Source organism: Microtus pennsylvanicus, chromosome 9, assembly GCF_037038515.1.
Source record: "Microtus pennsylvanicus isolate mMicPen1 chromosome 9, mMicPen1.hap1, whole genome shotgun sequence".
Taxonomy (NCBI): domain Eukaryota; kingdom Metazoa; phylum Chordata; class Mammalia; order Rodentia; family Cricetidae; genus Microtus; species Microtus pennsylvanicus.
This window is the reverse complement of record NC_134587.1, coordinates 100,965,477-100,991,906: the sequence shown is the minus strand read 5'-3', so window position 1 is coordinate 100,991,906 and position 26,430 is coordinate 100,965,477. Positions and strand designations below refer to the sequence as shown.

The window sequence follows — 26,430 nt, the reverse complement described above, 5'->3', positions numbered from 1 at the left end:
ACCTCGATTATACATTTTATGTTCAAAAATTTGAAATGTTTATTTTTGAAGGAACAGGTAAATAGCTAGTATTATTTGTATAAGATGTATTTGTCAAATATGTATCATCTCTAGGTCACTGCTTAAAATAAGATCTATCCAATCTCTGTTATATTTTGATTTCCAGTTATTTTAGGTGTGTATGTATGTATATAATTATATATATATATATTCTGTATATGTGATGTGAATATGCTTGTGTGTATGTATGTACATGTATAGGAATGGTTTGTGCATATGCATATGGGAACATATTGCATATATTGCATGTATGCAGATGTGTGTGTTTGTGTGAGTGTGTGTGTGTGCGTGCTGGACAATTCTAGGTGCTATCATTTGTCTTAGGAGTTCTGTTGCTGTGAAGTGACACTATGACCATGGCAATTCTTAGAAAGGAAAGCATTGAACTGGGATGCTGACAATTCAGATGTTTCGTCTGTTATCATCATGGCAGGACATGATGTGTAGGCAGGCATGGTGCTGGAGCTGAGAATTCTACATCTTGATCTGCAGGCAACAAGAAGTAAACTGAGACATTGGCCATATCCCGAGCATAGAAGACTTCAAAGATTGCCCTCAGAGGGCCACATTTTCTCCAACAAGGCCATACTACTCCAAGAAGGCCACACCTCCTAATAGTTTTCCTGCCCATAAGCTTATGAGGACAATTACATTCAGACTACCACACGATTCTTAGGAGCTATCTCTCTTGTTTTATTGAGGCAGGGTCTCTCTGGTCTGGGACATGGGAAGCAGGGCTAGGCTAACTTGATAGCTGTCACCCGGAACCTTCCTGTTTCTTCCTGCGTCTGACTCTCCAGCACTGTCTTTACAAGTGTGTGCCACCATGCCTGGTGTTTGACTCAGACTCCTTTTCTTCATATCATTGCAGCAAGCTCTTTACAAACTGAAATATCTCTTCAGCTTCCAGTGTTCAGTTTTAATGTACTGGAAATCTCTTGATATTTCTACGGCAACAAGGACTCAGGGCTCTGTCATGGTTCAGCAGGTTGACTACAGATAAAGATAATGCTTGCACAGTTATAAGGGCCAAAGAATTTGAAAGTATTAGTTTCACAGAAATGGTGGCTGATGAGCTTGCTCAGCAGTGGTAGGGGTGGGGGTGGGCCTTGCTGCCAGGTCTGTGGTCTTGGTCAGAACCCAGTGCAAGGAGAAAACCCAATTCTTCTTTTGTTTTTATTTTTAAAACTTAATGTGTTTTTTTAAATTTCATGTAGTATGTTTTGATCATACTCATTCCTCCCTTAGCTCCTTCCAGATCCACCGTCCCACTTCCCTACCCATCCAACTTTGTGTCTTCCTTTTATTTGTTTTGAATCCAATAAGTCCTATTTGTGCTGGTATACTCTTGGATTTGTAGCCCTCCGCTGGACTACAGATTTACAGAAAACTGTCCTTTCTCACTCTGTAGCTGTCAATTGTCAGACACTTTTTAGCTAGGGTGGGACTTCATCTTGAAAACCCAATTCTTTGAAGCTGTAAGAAGTACTGTATCACTTTCATGAATAATTAAAAAATTCTTTTATGTATTTTGATTCTACTGGTACCTTAATTCACAAAACAATCTTTCTCCCAAATGATACTAAACTATGTCTCATAACGTTTTTTTTTATTGAAAAAAGATTTCCGCCTCCTCCCAGCCTCCCATTTCCCTCCCCCTCCCTCCACTCCTCTCCCCTCCCCCACTCCTCTCCCCCTCCCTCTCAAGTCTGAAGAGCAGTCAGGGTTCCATGCCCTGTGGAAAGTCCAAAGTCTTCTCCCCTCCATCCTGGTCTAGGAAGGTGAACATCAGAACTTGAAAATTAATAGATATTACAACTAAGTATAAATGTTTAATGCAAGTGTACTTTAATAAAATTTTATACCACCTCAAAAAAAAAGATTTGCCTATAAGAAGATAGAGCTAATGGGCCAAGCAGTGATTTAGTTAATACAGTTTCTGTGTGATTATTTCAGGGCTAAGTGGCCAGGAACTAACTCTCTCTCTCTCTCTCTCTCTCTCTCTCTCTCTCTCTCTCTCTCTCTCTCTCTTACCTCATTCCAACACTAAGACCCTAAGCAATGGAGGAGAGGGTGCCCGAACTGGCCTTGCCCTGTTGTCAAATTATTTTAAATATATTTGACTATTTTAAATATCACCATAAAACCTTCATGCAGCAACTGATGGAAACAGCGGTAGAGACCCACAGTGGAGCACTGGGCTGAACTCCCAAAGTCCAGTTGAATAGTGAGAATATGAGCAAAAAGTTTAAGACCATGATGGGGACATCCACTGAAACAGTTTACCTGAACTGATAGGAAATCACCAACTCCACTGAGACAGGGAACCAACATAGGACCAAACTAGGCCCTCTGAATGTGGGTGACAGCTCTATGGCTGGAACAGACTGTGGGACCACTGGCAGAGGCACCAGGATTTATCCCTATTGCTTGTACTGGCTTTTAGGGAACCTGGTTTCTTTGGTTGGATAGCTTGCTCAGGCTAGATATAGTAGGGAGGGTCTTGGACCTTCACCAAAGCAATGTGCCTTACCCTCTCTGAAAAGTGGATGGGGGGTAGGGTCGGGTAGGGAATGCAGTTTGAGGGAATGGAAGGAGGGGAGGGAGTGGGAACTGGGATTGATATGTAAAATGAAAGAAGATTGTTTTGTTTTGTTTTTTTAAAATAATAAAATAAAATAAATTATAAAAAAAAAGAAAACCCAATTCTTGACAGTAGTCCACCAACTTCCATACATGCTCTATGGCACATGCATGCTCTTCCCAATACAAATGATAAATACATGGGAAATGGATAAAGGTTTTGAATATAGATATATTAAACTTGGTTTACATGCTATGTAGTGCATGCAGGTACCAGTTTGCAGTTCTTTTCCATTAATAGGTACAGCTGGGTTCTTTGGTATTAGCTAAAAATAAACATACTTTTACAAAATAGGGGTAAAAGCAAGAAACAGGCACTTCCTGGTGTGATTATATCATTTAATCTAGACTGAGAAATTAAATGATTGTAAGCATCCTTATGGAGTTTTGTGTGCCTACCTATTGTTGATGGAAGCACCTGAAGCAGGACCTGGAGGGCGAGGAGACACCCGATTGGGACATTTGGGAACACGGGTTTCCTGGGAGAGGGCTTTTCTCCATAGATAAGGCCCAACAGACTGCCCTTGTCTACCACACTGTGTTCTCAGGTATCATAGCAACCATACGTAAAGTACTATGGTGTTAAACTAATAATTACATCGGTTATTGTAGTAGTATTGGTCTTCAGTGAATTGAAAGGCTTTGACCTTGGCGAAGTCACTCATCTTTGCTATTTGTATGATCTCTTTACCAATGTGCTTTGAACTTTGTTCCAGAACAATATGCGGGTTCACTGTTTATAAACCCATCCTATGGTTTTTAAAGATATTAGGGACCACAGACTCTAGTCCTCCTTAAAACTACCCACTGGGCCTACATCAGTACTAAAAGTTAAAGAAAATGATGTAGACAAAATATGCATTTCTTCTTGTTTAATCATTTTAAGTATATTTATTTATTCTCTGTTGCATTTCCTCTCCCTATTCTGTCTCTTTCTTTCTCTGTATATCTCTGTGTGTGCGTGCTTTGTGTATGAACTACACCGCCCCGTGTCTCTTTTTGTGCTGGTGACTCTGTGTGTTTTCTTATTTTGTGTGTGAATGATCACTCTCTCTATTTGGAAATGTCCTCCCTCCCATGTGTGTTCTTTTATACATGAGATTTCCACAGCATGCATGTAGAGGTCAGAGTTCAGTCTGAAGTAGTATATTGATTTTCTCCTCCCACCAAGTGGGGCTTGGGGATGAAACTCGGGACATCAGGTCTGGTGGCATGCACCTTTACAGTCTATCTCAGTGGTCTCTGATTTAATTGTTTGTAATTAAGCCTTTCATTTTTAGGTCTATCATTGATGCGGTGTGGCTCAAGATCCTTTACAGGGAGTGTGTGGAGCATCGTGCTTTGGGTTGTTCAGTCTCCTCAAGCATTATTCTGTGAAGTATCCTTATTCAGTATGCCAGATCAGAATCATTACAACGGTCCTGGGCTCCCGCCACTTCCAATTTTGTAGGATATTGAAGACAAATGACCTTTAGGGGAAAAACAAAACCTGTGGTTTTGTATGTAGTTTCAAAATTGCCCATTCAACATTTAGTTCTGGCCTGTGAGTTAGCTCCAGTTCCCTTCTGGCCACAAGAATCCCAGCATAATTCCAGACAGATAGGAAATAGTTTAATCCTATCCGAGCATTTATTTCATAGTGCCATCCCATAGACCAGCTTCCCATATTCCTTCCAGCTCTAATCTCATCAGTGCCTCATCACCGCATTAAATAGGCCAAATTAATAATACTTGATACTTTTCCTTTTTATTTTCGACTTTTTAAAATCGAAACCACAAGACAAAAATAGAGAAAAAGAAGTGAAAAAAATTCCAATAAGTATCTAGAATCTCATGTATCTTTTGTGTACCAGACTTTGTCTTGGACTACCAACCAGCTCTCAAATCATGACATGGAGATTTATTATTACTTATGAATGCTAGGCCTCGTTCTAGCGTTTATTTTTACCTGATTCTCTTTAGCTATGTTTTGCTGTCTTTCATTCTATATATCTTACTTTCACTGCTCCTCCTATCTGACTGGTGGCTGCCTCGTTTCTGGCCCTAAGCGTGTCCCTCTCGTTTTCCCTCAACCTCTTTTCCTTCTTTTCTCTCTGGAGTCTAGATTTCTCTTCCTACTTATTCTGTCTCTGCCTGCCAGCTCTTTCTATCCCTTTACTGCCTAGCTCTTGACTCTTCAGCTTTTTATTAGAGAAATCAGGTGGCTTAGGCAAGCAAGGTGAAATAAGTGTAACATATTTTTACATAAACAAATATAGCAGAAACAAATGTAACACACATTCCCATAGTTAAAGTAATATTCAGCAGCATAAACAAATGTAGCATATTTTTAGCTTGTTAAAATAATATTCCACAAAGTCTTTGCCTCTATATATCAAATATATAGGAGATTATAATGAAGAAGCTAAACACTCAGTGCAAGTTGTCATGCTCTAGCCTGATGGACCAAGGCTTGCACAGAATATTTTGGCATACAAAAAACAACACTTACTAGATTTAACTAGAGATGCCGCAAGAAAACCCAAAATGTGTGCCATATAGAGAAACTGGGCATTTAAAATATTGTAATGTGGTGTGTGTATGAATATGTGTGTGTGTGTGTGTGTGTGTGTTAACATGGATTTGAAGATGTATGGGGTCTAACACGCATTCTGAAAAGCACATAAGTGAGTTGGCTTCATCGCTTGCTACTTCCAAGAAAATGCTTAGTCTTCTCCTGGACTAGTTTATGGAGCGTTCAGAGCTGCCTGCCAAGCTTTATCTGAAGTTCTGAGTTAAGACAGAGGATGATAAATAAAATGGGTTTATGTTCTCCAGACCCGTTTTGTCTAAAACTAAGTATCATCTGGTCTCATGCTTTCCTCTTCTCTAGAAGTAATTTTTTGCTTTATTTACATGTTTTTCCCATGGATTGTTGACTGTGTTTGGTGTAACATACCAGGGCATTTGTGCCTACCTCATAAGAAATGTCATACAAGAAAATAAAAACCCTAAACCCACTCAGGCTTTAATTTACTGAACCTTTATTTATTATGTAAAATGTAGAACTGATAAACCGATATTTCAGCTGTGCAATGCCTCAGACTTCTAGTCAGCCCGTCTGAAGGTTTATTCTAACAGACATAAAAAAATGAATAGCAGGAAAGATGATCACAGTGACATCTATTCCTGGTAACTGTGAGTTTATTAAGTGTAGAAATCTGAGGTTCGTCTCCAGACCCAATGAATCCTGAAGTTTTTAAAGCAGGTTCTCTGATTCTCACTCACAGTTAGAGAAACCCCTAGACATCTAGACTCTAGCTGTGTGTAGGACTGCGGCATTAAGGGAGAGATGGGCTGGCTTTGACTACCTATGGTCACAGGTATTCCCTCAGTCATACACATAATGATAATCTTATAAAGAATAGTAAATTTGAATTTACAAAAACCCCTTGAATGTGAATGTATTTTTAATGAAAACCAATGATTCTTTCAAGATGACTGATAAAGTAATAAATGAGAGTAGATTGTCTCTTTCAGGGGATGAGTGTTTTAGGGGTGAGAGAGCCTTTTTGTTTTCTGTAGAATATGTATGAGTGGAATTCAATTTCCTAGTCTGGGTTTAATTTTTGACTTTGTTTCTATGGTCGTATGTGACAGTAAGCCATTCTCTACGTTGGGTAGATTGCCATTCAGTTGACAGAGCTCATCATTGGTGGCAAGGAGGGAGAAGGCAGAAGAGAAGAGAGTTTGAAGTTAAAAAAGAATTTTCTGTATTTGGAACTGATAACCTACCTTGAGCTGAGTTCTGTTTTCTTTCTGTTTTGATTTGTACCAATCTCACTTTCTCACCGTTGAGTTTTATGTGAAGAACCCAAACTCACCGGTTGATTCAATAATTTAGCCATTGATGAAAGCCCTAAACAACTCATGACCTTCACAACTGGAGTTTAAATTTGTTAAGTTCACTACCTTTTATTAACTAGCTTTTTATAGTGCTAAAATTAATAAAGATAAAGATTATAGTACAATAAAAGACAAAAATTTTAAAAGGATAATTTTTAATCACTTCATAAATCTTCATGTTTTGTCCTTTTTTGTTTTAAAGAAGAAAATCTGAAGTTAATTTTATTTATTTATTTTATGTATATGAGTGCTCTACCTGCATGCACAACCTATGGCCAAAGAGGGCATCAGATTCCACTATAGACGGCCGTGAGCCACCATGTGGTTGCTGGGCATTGAACTCAGGACCTCTTACAGAACAGCCAGTGCTCTTAACCTCTGTGCCATCTCTCTAGCTCATGAAGTTAATTTTAAACAAAAAGAATATCTGTAAACCAGTATTAAAATGAAAAGAAAGATAAAAGAAAAATTAAAATAATCTTGGAAATTCTTGATATTTTTTATAGTTTACTGTCTCACGATAAATGCATTCGCTTAGTTACAGACCCTGAAGTTAATGTGTCATGACGTCTTTTGCTAGAAAGTAATCAAAGGCTTATTTTTGGTTTGAACAAAACATCTATTTCATTATTATGTTAATATTTATAATCTTAGAAGCAAAATTTGCATGCTTGTCATAAATAAGACTCATTCTTTCACAATGGTTTATAGATCTTTGAATTTTTTTAAAGCAGCATAAAGCTTTGGGGAGGATCTGTGTATTCCGGGTTATGGAATTATTTTAGGTTCCTGAAGTAACAAGTTATGACTTTAATAAGTCATTAAACATGAACAGCATAACATGAAGTTGTTGCCCAAACAAATATTGACTTAAAACTTTGTTTTTTAAATTGTGCACCCATTTCTAAATATGCAGAGGCAGCTTGGTCTTTAAAGGCATGCCTTAAAAGCAACGGAGTGCGCTGAATGGCTACCTCAGCACACCCTGTCTAGTTTGGATTGAATCTCGCTGAACTGAGTAGTCTTCGTACATCATTTCCTTGTTACTGTGTCCACTTGTTGGTGAAGGCTCACAGTGGGCAGAGGCATTCGCAGAAAATGCGAGATCCATATTAAATTTCAATAATTTGAGGATTAGCTCATGGTACCAGCTTTCCCCTGTGGGCCATCTCACTCAAATGAACTTTGGTTTCTGTCAAAATACCAACATTGGGGGCAGGGTGTATTTTAGTCTAATTTACTCAGGTACGATTATCTTGAAAGTGCTTTGGAAAAAGTTCATTTTAAATTTTGTGTTTATGTCGGGGGGGGGGGTACATGGGTGCAGTGGCTGTCAGCTGGGGTCATAGGTGTTCCCGAGGCACCTGAGGTAGTTCCTGGAAACAAAGGTAGGACTTCTCTGAGAGCAATGTGTGCTCTTAACCTCTGAGCCAGCTCCCATAAGGTTCTATAGTTAACTTGCTCTGCATTGATTTGACATTGACATTCTTTTCCCGCTTCTTTGTTCTAGCTGTGTTTTGGGGTGACATTGCCTTAGACGATGAAGACTTGAATATCTTTCAAATAGACAGGACAATTGACCTGACTCAGAGTCCTTTTGGAAAACTTGGACATAGCACAGGTATGGCTGACTATTTGAACACATTTATAACTCTTTTTTTTGGAAAATATATTTGAAATTCTGTGAATATTCTTAAAAATTCATATCAAATTTGACTTTGTCCATGGAAGTAAGCATAGTTTAAAGTTTAGGTTCTTATCATAGCTTTTATTTATAATTTTATTTAACAACCATTTTGTACTTATGCTCCATGGCTGTTTCTGCAACAATAACTTTGATGAAAACCCCTGGAGTTGATTCCAATTTTAGGTGTTTTGAATACATTTGAATTATGCCTCTATGGAAACCTAGAGGCTTGAAATAGTTTTTAAGGTTTAAATATTCTTTATAATTTCTTAGTACAATTTTTATTATGTGTTCCATTTTAGAGGTTTCAAGACTAAAAGGATTAAGTTCTTCTTTTTTAGTTATATCTGATAAATGTTATTATTTACTTATTTATTTGCTTATTTATTTTTGGGATAGAGTCTCATGCAGCTCAGACTAGCTTCAACCTTGCTATGAGTTCATAGTGGCTTTAAACATCTGATCTTCTTAGCTTCACCTCCCAAGTGCTGTTATAATCATATGCTACCATACCAGGCATTAAAACATTGATTTGATGCATTCCTTTTATCTTCTTTAATTCCTCCCTTTTCTAATTTGACCTCTCTTACATGACCCAGTGATTCTCAACCTCTGAGTCATAATGTCTTTGGGAGTCACATGACCCTTTCATAGGGGTTGCATATCAGATCTTTACATTATGATTCATAAGAGTAACAAAATTACAGTTAGGAAGTAGCAATGAAAATACGTTTTTGGTTGGGGGTCACTGTAACATGATGAATCGTATTAAAGGGACACAGCATTTATTAAGGTCGAGAACCACTGTCTTATCCTATGTGATATTAAGTATGTATAAAATTCCTCTCGGTTATCCAGCAGATAAATCTGTCTTAGAGTTAAGACATTTTACTATGCATCAGCATTTCCTTGTCTAATCCATTTGATTTAGTAAGCTTTTGTTTCAGCAAATTCCAAGCATATGGAAAAGCTGTATGATAATACAGAGGATGGCAGTGGGATGGTCCTAAATGCAGCAGATACTAGCAGCTGGTTTGTGTGTGCAGACATGCATATGCACATGTGCGAATACATTTGGAAATTAATCGCAGAAAATTTGTAGAAAATGCAACAACACATTTCCATATTGTACATTTTAGCAAGCAGTTTCTAAAATAAGGGTATGGACCTATCCAGTTAAAATACCATTATCACAACTAAAAAACATCTTTGCAAGAGAAATATAAATGGTAAAAACTAAAGGATTCACAAAAAATAATATGCTTCGGCCTTTGTTGTATATAGTGACAGTCTTTCCTGACACCTGGACCACTGTATGTACATATGCAAATATAAATATAGATAACATATATTTAATATAGATTAATATATATGCTGGGATATATTGCAAACTATCTGTGATTGGCATGTGTCCATCCTCTGGGCTGTGGATTCCAAATACTGAAAAACTAAAGGCCTCACATGATTTGCTCTGTGAACTTAGGTTTTCCAGCCATCAAATTCTTTAACCTCTTATACACACATGCAAAGGCACAGGTCCCCTCACAACAGTCTCACAGCTACTTAGCCATATTTGGCCCTCCTTCTAAGCCCTCTCTGCTAGACTCGTGGGATTTGTCCAGCACCTTCCTCCCCAGTATCCTTTTCTACCCATATTTTATTGTGGTAGTTGATTCTGAACAACAAAAAAACTGACACTACTTGGCAAAACCCTGTGTTTGTTAAACTGGATTTTGAGTTTCTATTAAAGTGATTCTTTGATATAAGTACTATAGAGGTTATTTCTTAGGCTTAACTTTCCACATGCTTTGAAAACCATTGCTTTCCTGTGATTAAAAACATTAATACTATCATTTAATGTTGATAATTTATTTAAATGTAGACTCATAGATAGAATAGTTGGAGGAACAGTAATATCTCTTTAAATATAAAATGTAGAACACAATATAGTTTTGATAATATAAACAATGTAAATCCATTCTGGCAAGCACAGAGATCAGAAAGCTCAGTTGGAAATTGCACTCTACACGTGTATTTCAAATAATTTAAATATCCTATATTTTAGGATTTTACTCAATTTTTCCTTTCCCGGGAGTTTGTTTAAGTAGAGTTGTTACTTTTCTCGTCTTCTAATTTAAAAACATATGAGTTATGTTTACAAATAAATAAACACTTGATTTCTATATTTCCATTGTGTTCTAGAACAAGTGACAAAAAGATCTACCACTTTTAAAATTTAGTGAGCTACCAGTGTCACACTTTATTTCATTTATTCTAAGTCATTCAAAATTGCTAAAATATTCTTCCAAACACAATCACTTTTCCTATGTTTAGAACATCACCTTTTAGTTCTATGATTCACATCCATATACTATCTTGATAATAGGCAAGACATCCCTTTATTTTCAAAAGGAGTCCTTTAAAGATCTAGTTACATGCATTTTGGTTCCATTTAATCTAACTGAAGTTTCCATATAATGGTCATTTAAAACATGTAGAGCCTACACTTTAAAAGGATTTTAAGTAGCTTCTTAGGAATGAGTACATTTGAGTGTGACCTCATCTTTCTGAAATGTCTGATGGAAAAATTTCAAACATTTTTCTCAAGATGCACAGAAAAATGTGACCATGTAATGCAAATAATTAAACAAACGACTAGTCTGTGCTTCCACTGTATGCCTTAGAAGGACATTTGGCTTCTCCTTTAGGAAGTTAGATTTCCTTAAACTTCTCCGCTTTTCCTCATTATTTTCTGGAACATCCTTTGAGGGTATTTTATTATTTTTAAAATCTTGCAAATCTCATAATGTAATGTAACACATTTTGCAGTTGAACATCCACAGGGGCACTTACCTTGTGACTTTTTTCTGATTATATACATTAGGGAGAATTACGTTCAAGATATAGCTGAATGTACTGTAATATTTGACCTGATATTTCAAAGTTTAGGAACAAAACTTGCCATGCGAGGTTGCTCTTCTAGTGTTTTGATTCCCACTTCCTGGCAAGACATTTGAACAGACTCAGTTTACACAAGGGAAATAGCTGGGAAGCAATCAATATGGCTTTGTGACTTCCTGACATTCTGCATAGCATAGCTATGTGGCAACAGGTGGTGTCAAGGTCACAGAGAAGAAAAATGTTTCAGATTATCAATAGATAACTCAATTGTCCTGATGCCCAAATAAAGGCATTTTGGTTGCTTGCTGAGTTTCTCCCACCTCCTTCTTTTTAGCTACTAATGTGTTCTTGTAGAAACTTTAATCTCTACAGAGATTCATGAATAATAATTTCTAACACATTAATTTCATATAAAAGCCCAACTGAGGAGAAACTAGCAGTATTACCATTGTTTATTTGTAAGGACTGACAGTAATAGACTTAATATTTTTCTTTTATTCTTCAGGTGGATTTGGAGACCATGGCATATCAAAGAAACGAGGGGCTCTGTATCAGCTAATAGACAGGATAAGAAGACTTGGCTCTGGTATATCAATGTTTAAAGCTGCAGATGCTTTACTTGATGTGCAGTAAAAATGATAGCCATAGAGATTCAGTTTATTAAGACCAGTGTGTCACTATTCTGTAATGGAAGTAAAGGATATACTGAGAGAGAGTCTCATTTTGTTTCATTAATTGATGCATCATGTCCAGTTTATAGAGCTTAAGTTGAAGAAAATGAAAATATTCTTTTGCGTCAACTTAAACTTTTCCTGGTATAAGATGAGTTAAGTATTAATTGTATGTTTTTGTTTCCAGTTCATTAACTACTGTTCCAAAATATTTTGTAGGCCATGGAATTGCCTCAATTTTATCAAACAATAAAGAAATCGTAGCAGTATTTGCTTCTAAATGAAAGTAATTTTTCTTAACTTGTCAGAGGGATATTTCTACTAAGAAAAGTGGTGAACCAGGCATGATGGTTCATGTCTGTAATTCATACCACTTTGAGGGCTGGGTAAGGAATATTGCCATATGCTAGAGGTGGCCCTAGCTATACTGTGCATTTAAGGAATACTTGAGACCCTGCCTCAAAGCAAATAAACAAACAAAAATAACAAACATACACACAAACAAGACCTCAAAGAAAATCAAACCACAATCAAGCAAAAAGTAAAATAAGAGCACTGGATGCTCATGCATAGGACCTCAGTTCAATTCCCAGCATCAGTTTTGCAGCTCACAACTCTAACTCCAGTCCCAGGGTACCTGATATCCTCTTCTGGTCTCTGCATGTATTAGGCAGAAATTTAGAGCACAGATATACATGCAAGCAAAGTACCTAAGTATGTGAAAATAAATAATAAATTTAAAATAGCAACCAAAACACCAAATAAAACATAATAATGAGAATATATTTATATCTGCCTGTATTCATTTCATAAAGCTTTATTCTGGTTTTATAATTAGTTCATATCTATAATATTTAACTTATTACCATGCATAGATTCTTACCTTTTTAATAAGCCCATTATTTGGGTTTAATGTCCTAATACTCCTTCAGTTGATAGGATCAATGATCAATGAGCTCACTTTCCCGAAGTGATCTTCCTAAGCAAAGACAATATGTTTGCTCAAGGACATTGAAGAGAGAGACAGACTCAAGACTTTGTCATGGGGTTCTATGTTCAGTGGTTGTCACCATAGTGCATTTTGTGAGGGGCAGCTCAGTAACACTGATGGATGAATGAAAAGAACAGCCGTGAACATCTGTGAAAAGCAAACACAACAAGAAAAATTCCAAGAAAGGCAAAGAAAATAAGACTCTTGACTTGGAGTTTTCTCTGAATAGGCAGCATTTTGTTAAACCTATACTACGTTGCAGCTGCCTCTGGCTCATGCTGATAGCTGGAGAAGAATGCAGATGACAGGAATGGAGACAACTGATTGTCTTAGTGGTCAACGCCTTATTTTTCTTAATCATTTATGTGATGTAACATTTATTGCTTTAGGCTGTTTTACTGGAATATCAACCCTGGTTACAATGATTAAGTACTTGACCAGAATAATTTAAAGAAATAATCTTGAAGGTCGAGCACTTTTACTGAACAGTATCTTTTTTATCAGCTATGGTGAATAGGTCATGGACTGATAAGATAGGCAATTTAAGACAGTTTTTCCGTAACTGTACACTCGTTCCAGACTTCTGATTCCTATTGTCTAAATTATAAAAAATTAGTCATAACTCATTTATAGAACATCGAGAAATGTTATTGGGTCTTAAAGTACTTAAATATTTCTATGTATTTCTTAAACAGGTAAAATGACTGTCATTTCCCTAATTCTGTTTGGGTGTGTTTATGCAAATACATAAATGAGATATTTGAACTCTTATTCCTTAAGGGTAGTAGGATTCTGTTGGACAGATGTTTTAAATGTCACTGCAGGCTTGGAGCAAAATAAGACCACTAAAGGAAAAGCACCTTTAAAATTCTCAGAACAAAATGAGAAAAACCGAGTTCCCAGAGCTGCTACATCAAGGACAGAAAGAATATGGCCTGGAGGTGTCATTCCTTATGTCATAGGAGGCAACTTTACTGGTAAGATATTCCCAGTAAGTATGTGTGGGTTTTTTTTAAAAGGAAATCTATTATACAGGCATGTGTTTTATAGAATATTATTATCCATATATTATACACTATCCAATGAAATGTGAAAAAACGCTCAATTAACCTGGACCTCTAACTTAAAACATCTCTGAATTTGAAGTAAAATATCTTGTCTTTCATTTAGGGTCTAAAGTATTGTGCTGGACTTCATATAGTATTTCAGATTTACTCTGCAAGGCAGCTTGTCTGAACTGTCTCCCCCCACCAAAGTCTCTTAGGCACATATTTGTAGAGCTAGTGGGCTTAACCCTTGGCCTAGAAAGTGTCTAGTCTGAGCAATGACTTATCATGGTGCTGTGAACCCGACATGCTTGATCACAGTGCTGGCTGGCATCCTGAACTGCCAGCCAGGATGGTGGAGCCAGCACAAAACACGCCTCCCTGAAAACCCACACTGTTTTATTAAAGTCATGAATTTTTTCAGGCAGCCAGCGAGCCATGTTCAAGCAGGCCATGAGACACTGGGAAAAGCACACATGTGTGACTTTCACTGAGAGAAGTGATGAAGAGAGTTACATTGTGTTCACCTATAGGCCTTGTGGGTAAGTAGAGAATGAACTTCAGTTTTGAAGACTAAAAGGGGAAGGTTTATAGATTGGATTCCTTTCTTCCTGCTTGCAGAATACTTTGGCCAAGCGACAGTCTGAGTTTTACATAATAAAGCTTGCATTCAGACAAACATATTTCCATGATCACTGGACTTTGTGCCCCTTTGCAGGTTGTTTGTCTTGCTACAGCAGCTTTTCTAGAACTCTGCTCTCTGTGCTCAGCAGCCTCTCTGGTAAATCTAAGTACTTAGTTTCTAGTACAGTTGCTTATCATGTCATTTGGTATCTGCTGTCTTATGTTGGTATTCGAGTTCTTCCCTGTAGCATCTCAGACCTTTAGGCAAATCTACCTGCTCTCCTGTCTTCATTTTCCAAGTTGCTGCCACGAGCAATTGACTTCCAAGCACACTGGTGAGAACAAGATTTCATATGGTGTTTTCTCCTACAAGAGTGTTTTTGAAATGTACTTACAAGATAACAAATAATTTCTTAAAAATAATTTTAGAAAAAGAAAAAATGAAAAGAGAACATGACATTTAAAGAGAAAGGTGTAGGGATGTGGAGTTGGGGAGGGAGTGGGAGGTAAATATAAACAATTTATATGCATATATGGAATTGTCATAGTAAACAAAGTATTATATTAAATTAGATAATCATTTTAGGAAGTTGGCAAGAAGTTCCAGAGAGTAAATATGTGTACAAACAAACCTGATTGCCTAAGTGGCCTCTAAAATCCACATGGTATAAGCAGACAATCTACTCCTACAAGCGGACCTCTTATCTGTTCATGTGCACCAAGTCACACATAGTTCTTTGCGGTAGGCCGAGTTTTCTTCTGCAGACAACCACTCTTGAATAATCATCCAGATGCTTAGTATTAATTACAAGTACTTGGCCAATAGTTTCAACTTGTTACTAGCTGACTCTTACATTTATATTGACTCACATTTCGTATCTATTCTTTGACATGTACCTTTACTCAGTACAGCGTGTCCATCATCCTTCTCTCTGCATCTGCCTGCAACTCTCCAGAATCTGCCTTTCTTTGTCCAGGCATTCCCAGTATGCCTCTCCCACCTAATCTTATCTTGTCCAGCTGTTGGCTAGTCAGCTTCTTTATTAAACAAGCCACACTGACACATTCACAGAGTGTAAAGGAATAGGAATTTCTGCCTTTTTGTTTAATTAAAAGGGAAGGTTTTAACTTTCATATAGTAAAACCTACACAACAAAAATAGTTATCAAATAAGAATTACAGTTACAATATCTAATCAAAATTAGAAAAAACATATTATCTTATCTTTGTGAGTCTAAAGTTTTATACATAATTTACCTTCTATTATAACTAAGGAAAACCTTAGTTATGACTATCTAGTCTTCAGATTTGTCAAAGACCTAAAGATAGGGACATCTAGCAGCTTGAATTGTCATTTTATGTTCTTCTGTGATGTTGGGACATCCCGATTTGACCTAGAGGCCTGGTATATCTGGCAGACATTTCTGATAAGTAGAGAAATTTGAAGGACTGTCCTACCTGTTTTGGTAGAGTTTGGAAGTGGTTTTCTTTGGTCCAGTTTACACAGTATACTGTCAGTAATTAAGGCAAGGGCAATTTCTTTATCCAAATAGCTAGCTGTTGACATAAAGAGAGCAAACTCTTATGACAACACACATGGTTGGGCTTCTTCATTTATGGTGTTTTTAATGGTCAGTAGAGAGAAATTATGGCAGCCAGGCCATCATGAATGTGCATATCATTGTAAAATATTGATTTTTCTTTTTTTTTATTTTTAATTTGGAAACTTCTGTCCAACAAAAGAACAGTGATTATAGCCATTGATAGTTAAATCACTTCAGTGCATCTAGATTTCTTTTTATTTTTTATGTATTTTTTATAACTGAAAATACATTTTTTTTCATACAATATATTCTGATTAGGGTTTCTCCTTTCCCATATTTCTCCCAGATCCTCTCTACCTCTCCTCTTATTGGGATCTGCACTCCTCTTTGGTTTTTTTCTCATTAGATAGTCACCTAAAATGTAATAATAAATACCTGTTAAAGGGTAGGCTCTGCAACAAAAATGGTGATTTTAATTTTGTTTAAATTTATCTTTAATTAATTACCCAAAGCTCTTCTTGACACAAGAATTGATATAACTGCTGCAACAAAGACCTAAGTACCTGTGTTGCTATATAGACGTCAAAGCAGTTGTCTATTTCTTTTGGAGAAAAATACTTCTCACTCTACCATGCGCCATCTCTATTGAAGGTAAACACATGATTCCAGTGAGTGTAGGAATGGCCCACCATGTTATTTTTACTCTTCCCATATTTTTTCTAGATAGTTGAACTTTAAAAAGTAATGAATTTCAATTTTGGCCTGACCTAAATGACATTAAGAAAAGTTAAACATCATTATTTACAGATATTGTTGGATAGTGCCATAAAGCATTGTCCATAGTTCATAGTTCAATAATTGAGTAATGTTTCCTTCAAATTTCTTGAATTTGGCATGCTAATTTTTAGTTACATTTGAAACACCTTCTAGTTTTTTGATCTGTTTAATATTTTGAACATCCAGGTAACTGTTCTTCTGTCTGATTATCTAATTTTAACAATTATTGTCCAGTTTATGTGTTTCTAAATATGTATGCTTGGATCAATACATCTTTCCACTTTCCTTCTCCAAAATTTTACAAAACACAGCTCTGTTTGTTTGTAATACATTGATACCTATACTGATTTTACTTTCTGTCAGTGTTTCTCTTTTTACTTTCATCCTACCAGACCGGTTTTCCCCACTCACCATTTTTATTTTGCTCATACTTTTGTTTTTGTAAATGCATTTATGATGTAGATGCTGTGTTTAGAATGTAAGAGAATTAAAAAGTTCTCACCACAAGTCATTTCATTCCGATGACGAAGCAGACGGTGATGGTGTGGAACAGTCAAAAGGGTACAATGGAGAAATGCTCCTGGCCATGGGATCTATCCTGAGAAGTGGTTAACATAGGCAGTGAGACACCATTAGAGAAAACACATTTTCCTTTGCCAGTGGGTATCAATTGCAGACGGTTTTGTGGTTAGGGATGGGATTCTATCCACCTCAGTGCTCACAAAATGAACTTAGAGCTATTTCTCTAGACTTTTCGTCTCTGATTATTTGGAAATTTTTTTGAACTATTGGTCTTTTGCTTGTTATTTTGATTTTCATTTTGGGAGTGCATATGTGTTCTCTGTTGTTTTAATTTTCTTTTATATGTTTTAGAGAAATAGAAAGACCACAGAGTTAAGAGGTTGGGATGTGGGGAGGGGAGATCTGAGAAGAATTGAAGGAAAGGAAAACATGATTAAAATACATGGTATAAATATTTGTTTCAGTGAAAAAAGAAGAAGAAGAAAAGAATAATAGTTGAGGATGGGTGCTTCTAGAGATTTCACAGGAGAAGCCTGGGCAAATGAGACCAAACTAGCTCACTCTTCCAGTTTGCTTAGATTCTGGTTCTAAAAACGGCCATTAATACATTCATGGAAATGTCACATTGGTCCCCACAGATGTGTAGAGTTACTATTTGTCAATGGAATAAACAGGAGATAGTAAAGTCTCTTAGTTGCAAATGACTTGTCTTGCATGCTCAAGGCCCTGGGTTTGACTCCTAACACTTGAAAATTAGCAAATAAGCAAATAAAATGGAATAAATAAAATAACAAATGACTTTTAAATGCAATCAATTACGACAACTTGCTTTATTCTCTCCTTGGTGGAATTCTTCCCTAGACTTTGTTTTTATCTTTATTTGAGATGCCCACAGTGGAATTTTATTTTTATTAGATGTCCATAGTGGAATTTTATATTCATCAGATGTCCACAGTGGGATTTTATGTCCATCAGGTGCCCACAGTAAACTTTTGTTCCACCTACAGCGGTTACAGTTACCTTACTTCAGCTTGCTCATATATCTATCTTTGCCAAGGACTAGGGCATACAATTTACTTTGGTGTCCTCAGGGAACACATACATTGTTTTACATATAGATGTTCATGAGAATATAGATGATTTCAACATTATTTCAATCTCATAAATTTCTTAAACAATAAAACTCCTTGAGAGTTTATATTTTACATCCAAATAATTTAATGATTTGCAACTTACCCAAAGATGATTAAAACTCATTTGCATTCCTAAAAACCAGACTTTTTTGGGTTTTTTAAATTATAATTTAATTACATATTTCCCTTCCATTTCCCTCTCCAAACCATCCCATATGCCCTTCCCCACTTGCCTTCAATTTTATAGCTTCTTTTCTCATTAATTGCTAATGCATGCATATATGTACATCACACACACACACACACACACACACACACACACACACACATATATATATGCATGCATGTATACTCCTATTATAACCTGTTGAGTCCATATATTTCTCATGTGAAAATCAGACTTTTAAGTGCTATATTAAAATATATTCTTGTCAATGTTATAGTTGTAACGGTGCATTTTGGTGATCTGGGGAATATCATTTCACATTTTCTTATTTCCCTTATATTATTTTTTCAGTAATAGTAATGATACTTTGTAATAGATCTAACTCATCGACTTCTGATCATTATAACTATTTTGTGACTCCTAAAACTTCACACAGGGCTAAAGACACAGACATGCCATCATTTTTGTTGTGATAATGCTATATGTAAGTGTCAAAAACTAATCTTGAATTTAAGGGAACTTGGAAACATTGCTACATAAATATTTTAAGGCCTACTAGAATATACCAAGTCAAACATTCATCACTCCTTCTGGACTTCAGTGTTGGGTCATTCATGTATATAGTACTGGGGCATTGAACATATAGCATTTAGGTACACAGAGTATGACTCACTATGGAATGTGGCATGCCCTTACCTTGATAAAATTTCAATTTTACTATGGTAAAAATTTATGGTCACATCAAATCAGTTCCATTTCTTTTTTCTTTTCTTTTAAATGTATTTATTTTATATGTATGGGTGTTTTGATTGTATGTATGTCTGCACCATGTGTGTTCCTGGGACCTGCAGGAGTCAAAAGAGGGCATTGGATCCCATGGAGCTGGAGGTACAGTTCTCTGTGAGCATCATGTGGATGATGAGAATAGCATCTGCATCCTTTAGAATAGCAGCCAGTGTCCTGATTATTGAGTCATCTCTTTACCCCAGATCAGTTCTATTTTTAATGTTAGCATATTAAGGAAACACGTTTTACCTTAATCACCTTGCCAATAAGGTGGTTTGTAACTTTTATAATTTCTAAAACTAGGAACTGAAAATATCTCTGCACTTACAGGGAATGATATTGAATAGGAACTTTCATTACCTTCAAAACATTTTTTTTCTGTCTTATTTTGTTAAGGAAAGCCTTGCTTCATGCCATATTGGGGTAGGAAGAAAAATAATTAAATGTAATAAAACAATAAATAAGTACTAAAAGATATTAGTCAGATTATTTTATCCTTTAGTGTTAGTATGTTTTAAGGTTTTCGGTTGAAGCTATTCACAAATTTTTACCAGACTATTTCTTTTTATAAAAATGTGTGTATATATTATCTTTGATCTCTTGTTAGTAGGAGATATAAATTAATCTCCCTTCCATATTTGAAAAAAATAAGCTTATAAATTAATATTTTCAATAAATGACTGTTATAATAGTTGTAATCACTGTAAGAACATTACCAATAAAATATATTTTAATGGAAATGATTTGATTTGTTTTTGTGAGAGATTTTTGTCACTAAATTTGATACTTTAGCCTATGTTCTTTAGTTCAACTACTTCTCTTATTCCAGCAGCTTCTTCAATAATATTTGTCTACCTAATACTCTTTAACGACTGTTACAAAACCAACCACCATGCTAATTTATTTAGCTGTTTTCTAGGTTTTGTTTCAATGATTAAATTTTGTCTGTTTGCATTAAAATAATGGTGAGATTATCCTATACTTATTTTGTGCCTCCACCATTTTGTGTCACTTTCATACTGTTCTTTTGGGTTATAACATAAAACAGAAGTTGTTTTCTTTCTGTGAAAGAATTTCAGTTAGAAGATTGTACCAGCCAAGATTCTTGTATACAAACAACTGAGCCAAGTTAACTTAACAAAAAACAATTTATAAAGAGGTTTTAAATAAATTCTGGATTTTACTAAGGAAAAACTGGAGAGCCGGGTAGAAAGGAGAGCCTCAGAAACACTCACGTTAACCCTTGCTGCACCTGCTGTCATCACTGGAGTCCAACCTCCCCTTTCTGCCTATGGGAACTCATTTTCCAAGACATATTTGTGGAGCTAGTGCCATATTTGAGATTCTGTGAGCTATAGCTGGTAGGGAGTCCTGTCTCCAAAAATGTAGATATCCTAGAAGTGAGAGAAAAGAGAAAACAAAATCACTGAAAAAAAAAACCACAAGAAATTCTTAGAGGAAAGGTAAGCAGAGAAGACTGAAGGTCAAGTCTTTGCAAAGAGTTGAAGAAGGTATAGAAGAGAGTCACTTGGGTGTTATGGAGGTTTGAACTTATGGGGTAGACAGAGAAAGACAATGAGATATGAGCCCTCTCCATGTTCAAGGCAGAGCACAGTGGGTATGGATGGAGGGGAGTGATAGCAGGGGCAGTGGTGAGAGATGAACGAGATGAGAAGAGAGGTGTGGTAAGACTTATGGGTGTGAAGATCATGTATATGATATCGAAACAAACGATCCCTCTTCCCCAGTTGCTTAGAGCAACAAATGCTGTTTACTCATGCAGGGCCATCTAAGTACTATATGCAGTCCCATGGAGATGCATCGCTCTGGACATAGCTCTTCTTTGGCAGATCAAACAGCAACCACATGGCCAGCCACGTGTTGACTCTTAAATGTTTTCTCTAGCAATGACAGCTTGGTCTTCTGTGATGTTGTCCAGGGCAAGCCATGTCATGAAACCCAGTATTAGTGGATTAGGGACTTGTAATCACCAACCAGAAAGGGGGAATGTGTATTTTTGAGCATTGACACAATTTACCACAGAGTGCTGAATATTGGCATAATCCAACTTGACATTTAAAAACTATGGTGATGTTAAGAAAACACTGGGATAGTGAGGCAAGAAAGAATAGGAGTAAAATTAGTGGACAATCCAACACGCCACATGAGAAATGATAGTTTAGGAAAGAGCACTAGCTTCTCAGCTGGTGTAATCCTTGTGGATTCCTGGGAGTTTCTCTAGTGCCTGGTTTCTCGCTAACCCCATAATGGCCCCCTCTTTCAAGGTATCTCTTTCCTTTTTATCCCTCTCTGTCCTTCACCCATTTTGTCCACTCTGTTCCCTCATGTTCTCCTTCTTGCTCCATTTCTTTCCTCCTCACTCCCCTACCACTCTCTCCCTTCCTCCTCTCTCCATGCTACCAGTTTACTAAGGAGATCTTGTCTACTTCTTCCCGGGGAGAATCCATGTATGATGTATATCTCTCTTAGGGTTCTCCTTGTTTCCTTTCTTTCTGAGGTTGTGGATTATAACCTGATTATCCTTTGCTTTTTGTCTAGTATTATCTTATGAGTAAGTACATACCATGTTCGTCTTTCTGTGACTGAGTTACCTCACTCAGGATATTTTTTTAGCTCCATCTATTTGCCTGCAAATTTCAAAATGTCATTATTGTAAAAAAAATAAGTACACTGTGTAGTACTTCATTATATAAATGTACCACATTTTCCTTATCCATTCTTCGGTTAAGGGCATCTAGGTTGTTCAGGTTCTGGCTATTATGAATACTGATGCTATAAACACAGTTGAGCAAATGTCCTTGTAGTATGAATGTGAATCCTTTGGGTATATGCCCAATAGTAGTATTGCTGGATCTTAAGGCAGATATATTACCAGTTTTCTGAGAAACTACCATACTGATTTCTCTTAACTGCCTTTCCCCTGTAACCAGATTGATGACTAACTTAATTGTCATCAAAGAACTTTCATCCAGTAACTGATGGAAGCAGATGCAGAGATCCACAGTTAGGCAATGGACTGAACTTTTGGAGTCCAGTCATAGCAAAGGATGAGTTATATTATAAGCAAAGGGGTCAAGATCATGATGGAATACAGCTGACCCAAGCATGTAGGAGGTGATTGCAGACTTGGTGTGGGACAATGGTCTGTATTCTTTCAATTATATTTTAAATAAACGTTGATTGGCCAGTAGCCAGACAGGAAGTATAGGTGGAACAACCAGATAGGAAGTAGAGGTGGGTCAATGAGAACAGGTAATTTGGGGAAGAAGGAAGTCCTAGTCTGCAGTCGTGGCCCAGCCACAGAAGAGAAAAGATGTGACTCCCTCGCAGAATAAGGTACCAAGCCACGTGGCTAACTCAGACAAGAATAATGGGCTAATATAATTTATAAGAGTTAATAAAAGCCTGAGCTAATGGGCCAATCAGTTTATAACTGATGTAGACCTCTGTGTGATTTCTTTGCTACATAATGACTGTGGGAACTGGGTATGACAAAAACTCAGACAACACAGACTGACACCTGGGGAAGCCTGCAAAAGACTGAACTAGACCTTCTGAATGTGGGTGACAGTTGTGTGGCTTGAACAGTTTGTGGCACCACTAGCAGTGGAGCCAGTATTTCTCTTTAATGTATGAACTGGTCCTTTGGAGCCCATTTTTTTATGGAGGGATACTTTGCTTATTCTCAATATGGTGTGTGGGGGGGAGCCTTGGTCTAGCCTTAAGTGATATGATAGACTTTGTTGACTCCTCAAGGGAGGCCTCATACTCACTGAGGAGTGGGTGAGCAGTGGGGTGGGAAAGAGGTGGAGGGAGCTAGAGGATGGGAGGCAGAGGGAACTGGGATTGGTGTGTAAAATAAGATTGTTTTAAAAATTAAAAAAAGAAAGAAAATAAATAAACAAAAGCAACTGCAAAGAAAAGAAAAGAAAAGAAAAGAAAAGAAAAGAAAAGAAAAGAAAAGAAAAGAAAAGAAAAGGCCAGTGGCACTGCTGTCATGAGAGGTAGATGTGTGGATTCTGGGCTTAGATTAAAGGTAGAGCCAGCAGGATTGCCAGCTGGACAGAAAGCAAAACTTTAGATTACTGCCTGTGCTTGAACTGAGAAAGTCAAAGGAAGGTTAAAGATGCCATCTGTTTTCATCAGGATGAGTTACTCACTGTGTGGGGAGGTGGTTTATTTATTTTTTTATTCTTCCATTTATTGAGAACTAAATTGGGGGGATATTCAGTGAGATGCTTTACTATTCATTGATATAGGAAGCTAAGTCACATGGGTGGGTATATAAGTAAGCTCTTCAATGTGTACCGTCTTCTGTAAACATATTGCCTCGGATGCTTGAGCAAAGTCAGTGAACAAAAGCAGTGGACTCCTGCCCTCATGACTTTAACAGTTTAATGGAACACTTAAACTTGTGGCTTAGGACTTTCTAAAAATAGAAACTAACTAAAAAATTGAGTCATTTTGTGAAGATCATAAAGCGATTAAATGAAGTAAGTGGACGCCATTTTAAAAGGAATCACGAAAAGGTGGAAGCAGTCCTGAGTTACGGACGACCTAAAGAAAGCTTTCATGGTATTTTGGTCTGTAAACCTTAAATGAAAGCCAGGCACAGGAGATTTCAATTACTTTCTATAATTTAAGGTGAAATGAAACTCTTTTATATGTGGAAATCGTTTTTCTGAGAGGGCAGGTTAACCTTTGATGCATTGCACCGTAGAAATGACAAATAAATTAGACATGAAATGCATATAGCAATATGAGAAAATAGGATCAAACTTGATTTCACTAGAAACTAAGAGAGTGTTTTGATTAAGTCATGCATTTTTGAATTTCATGTTACCTTGTCATCACATGCCTGATACTTTTATAAGCATATGTATAATGAACCTTCATGTCTAGAATTCTCCTGTTCCTAAGACCTTTAGTTAGTCAAGGATCAAAGTACCACATTTTTCTTATTTCCCAGGGCCATTGAAAATAATAGCTCTATGAAATAGGCACTGTGAAATCTGTTTTTCCTTTCCACTATGAAACTCATCTTATTATGGGAAATTGTTCTGGGTTCAATTATGCCATAAAGGGTGTTTTAGGATTAAATAAATAGACAGCCTTTCTGTCCCTCAGATTCCTTTTGCAAAGTGCTGTGTTCTCTGAATGTAACCAGCTAGAATGACTCAACATGGGGCGTTAAATTGCTATATAATCATCAGATAGTTTTGTCTCCTTACAGTTGCTATAAAATAGCAAATATTTTAGTTTAAATCTCCAAAGTTCGCAAAATACAAAGTTTTCTAAATGAAGCAAGTTTTGAGTATTTGAGCGGTTACTTTTTAGTGCGTAGTATCTGTGTATGGATCGCATATATTATTTGTAAAATATACATGGATGGGTGTAAAAGAGAGAAATCATTAATTTTCACTCCTACCCCACCAGCTATCCCAGACTCCTATTACTGATATATTAGCCCTAATTAGTTGATAAAGCACTCACATACAATGAGTATAAATTAACACCTCAAACTGGAATAACATGTGTTAATGCATAAACATTTGAAGCCCACAAAATTAAGTGGGAGAGAATAAGAGGGTGAGAGATGACACAAAAATTTACATTTGTGAAAATTTAACAAGACTGCCAAAATGAAGAGTGAAATTGAAAGAGTAAAATTTCTTCACATTATTTGAGCAATTAGTTTATTGTATTTAAAAATTAATAAATAAAAAAGGTCTTTGACAATGACTAGTGCTTTATGATTTCCCACTTGGAAAGAATCTATTTGCTGCTTTCTATTGATATCTTGGAGGGTAGTCCACAACACTATTTACACATAAACTGTAATTATTAATGCTTCAGATGAGATCATATCATACTGTTTAAAACTTACTCTAACATAGGTATCTTGTGTGTGCTTGCTCTTGTAAATGTATATAAGACAGTACGTTGTTCTCGAGTGCTTGGCCTTCTGCCTGACCATCAAGCAGCTTTCCTGAGTAGTTGTAACATTGCACTCTAGCATTAAGTAATTGATCCATAGACACATGTCATAGAAGTCTAATAATGTTTGCAAAAGCTATCAATAGGAAAGTCTCCTTCATAAGCTGTCATAGCCTACACAGTGCTATGTCACTGAGCATCATGGTCTAGGTAGCTGATAGACTGTGAACTTTCTGAATTTGTGTCTGTGAGGACATTCCTTGGATGTTTAATGAATATGCTTATGCTGTGTTCTTACGTGGTGGAAAGGTTGAAGGTAGCTTTCTAGAACTTTCTTCTTAAGGGCTTTGATCTTACTACTAAGGAATCTGTACCCACAACCAATTTATTTTTCAAAACCATATTTTAAACAAGATTTCACCAGAGGTTATATTTTGGTGGATTTTTGGGGAGACATTGTAATTGAGCCTCTTCCTCCAGTTAACTATTAACTACAGGTGATTCACCTTTATTTAACTTTTGTAATATTACATTTATTTATTTGTGTATGCCAATCTGTGTAGGTATGCATGTCATGGCACACGGGTGGAGATCAGAGAATCACTTTTCAGAGTGGACCCTCTTTCTCTCTATTACATGGACCTTGGGAATCAACCACACACATTCAGGACTGGCAGAAATATTTTTCCTTCCAGCAATCCTGTCCATACCCTTCAATTAGCATTTTCTCCTACTTTAGTTTGTGTGTGTACGTGCATAAGGAGGTCTTGGTTGATGTTGAGAACTGTCCTTAATGACTCTTCTTCCTTTTTATTGAGGAATGGTTTCTCAATCAAACCACAAAGTGTCCCATTGGATATTCTGTGTCTCTCCCCATTTTGCTCTGGTATGTTCCTGGTGTTTGCTATCAGAGACTAGGTTTACAATGATTTTCCGGCTCCTGACATTTCCACGGGTCTAAGAATCTGGCCTGTGGTCCTTACATCTGCAGTGGCATGCAAATCAGCCCTGAGTCATTTTATCATTCCTTTCATTG

At 36.6% G+C, this 26,430-nt stretch overlaps 1 protein-coding gene across 2 annotated transcripts in view; it reads left to right on the top strand.

Moving 5' to 3' along the window:
• The window catches only part of Tll1 (tolloid like 1), a 178,627-nt gene that overhangs the window by 77,932 nt on the left and 74,265 nt on the right, over positions 1-26,430 (top strand). For both annotated transcript variants that reach the window (XM_075986871.1, XM_075986872.1), the window contains 4 exons: positions 8,099-8,209; positions 11,682-11,762; positions 13,663-13,815; positions 14,309-14,426. In XM_075986871.1, coding sequence (XP_075842986.1) covers positions 8,099-8,209; positions 11,682-11,762; positions 13,663-13,815; positions 14,309-14,426 — 463 coding nt within the window. The remainder of the gene's footprint in view (positions 1-8,098; positions 8,210-11,681; positions 11,763-13,662; positions 13,816-14,308; positions 14,427-26,430) is intronic.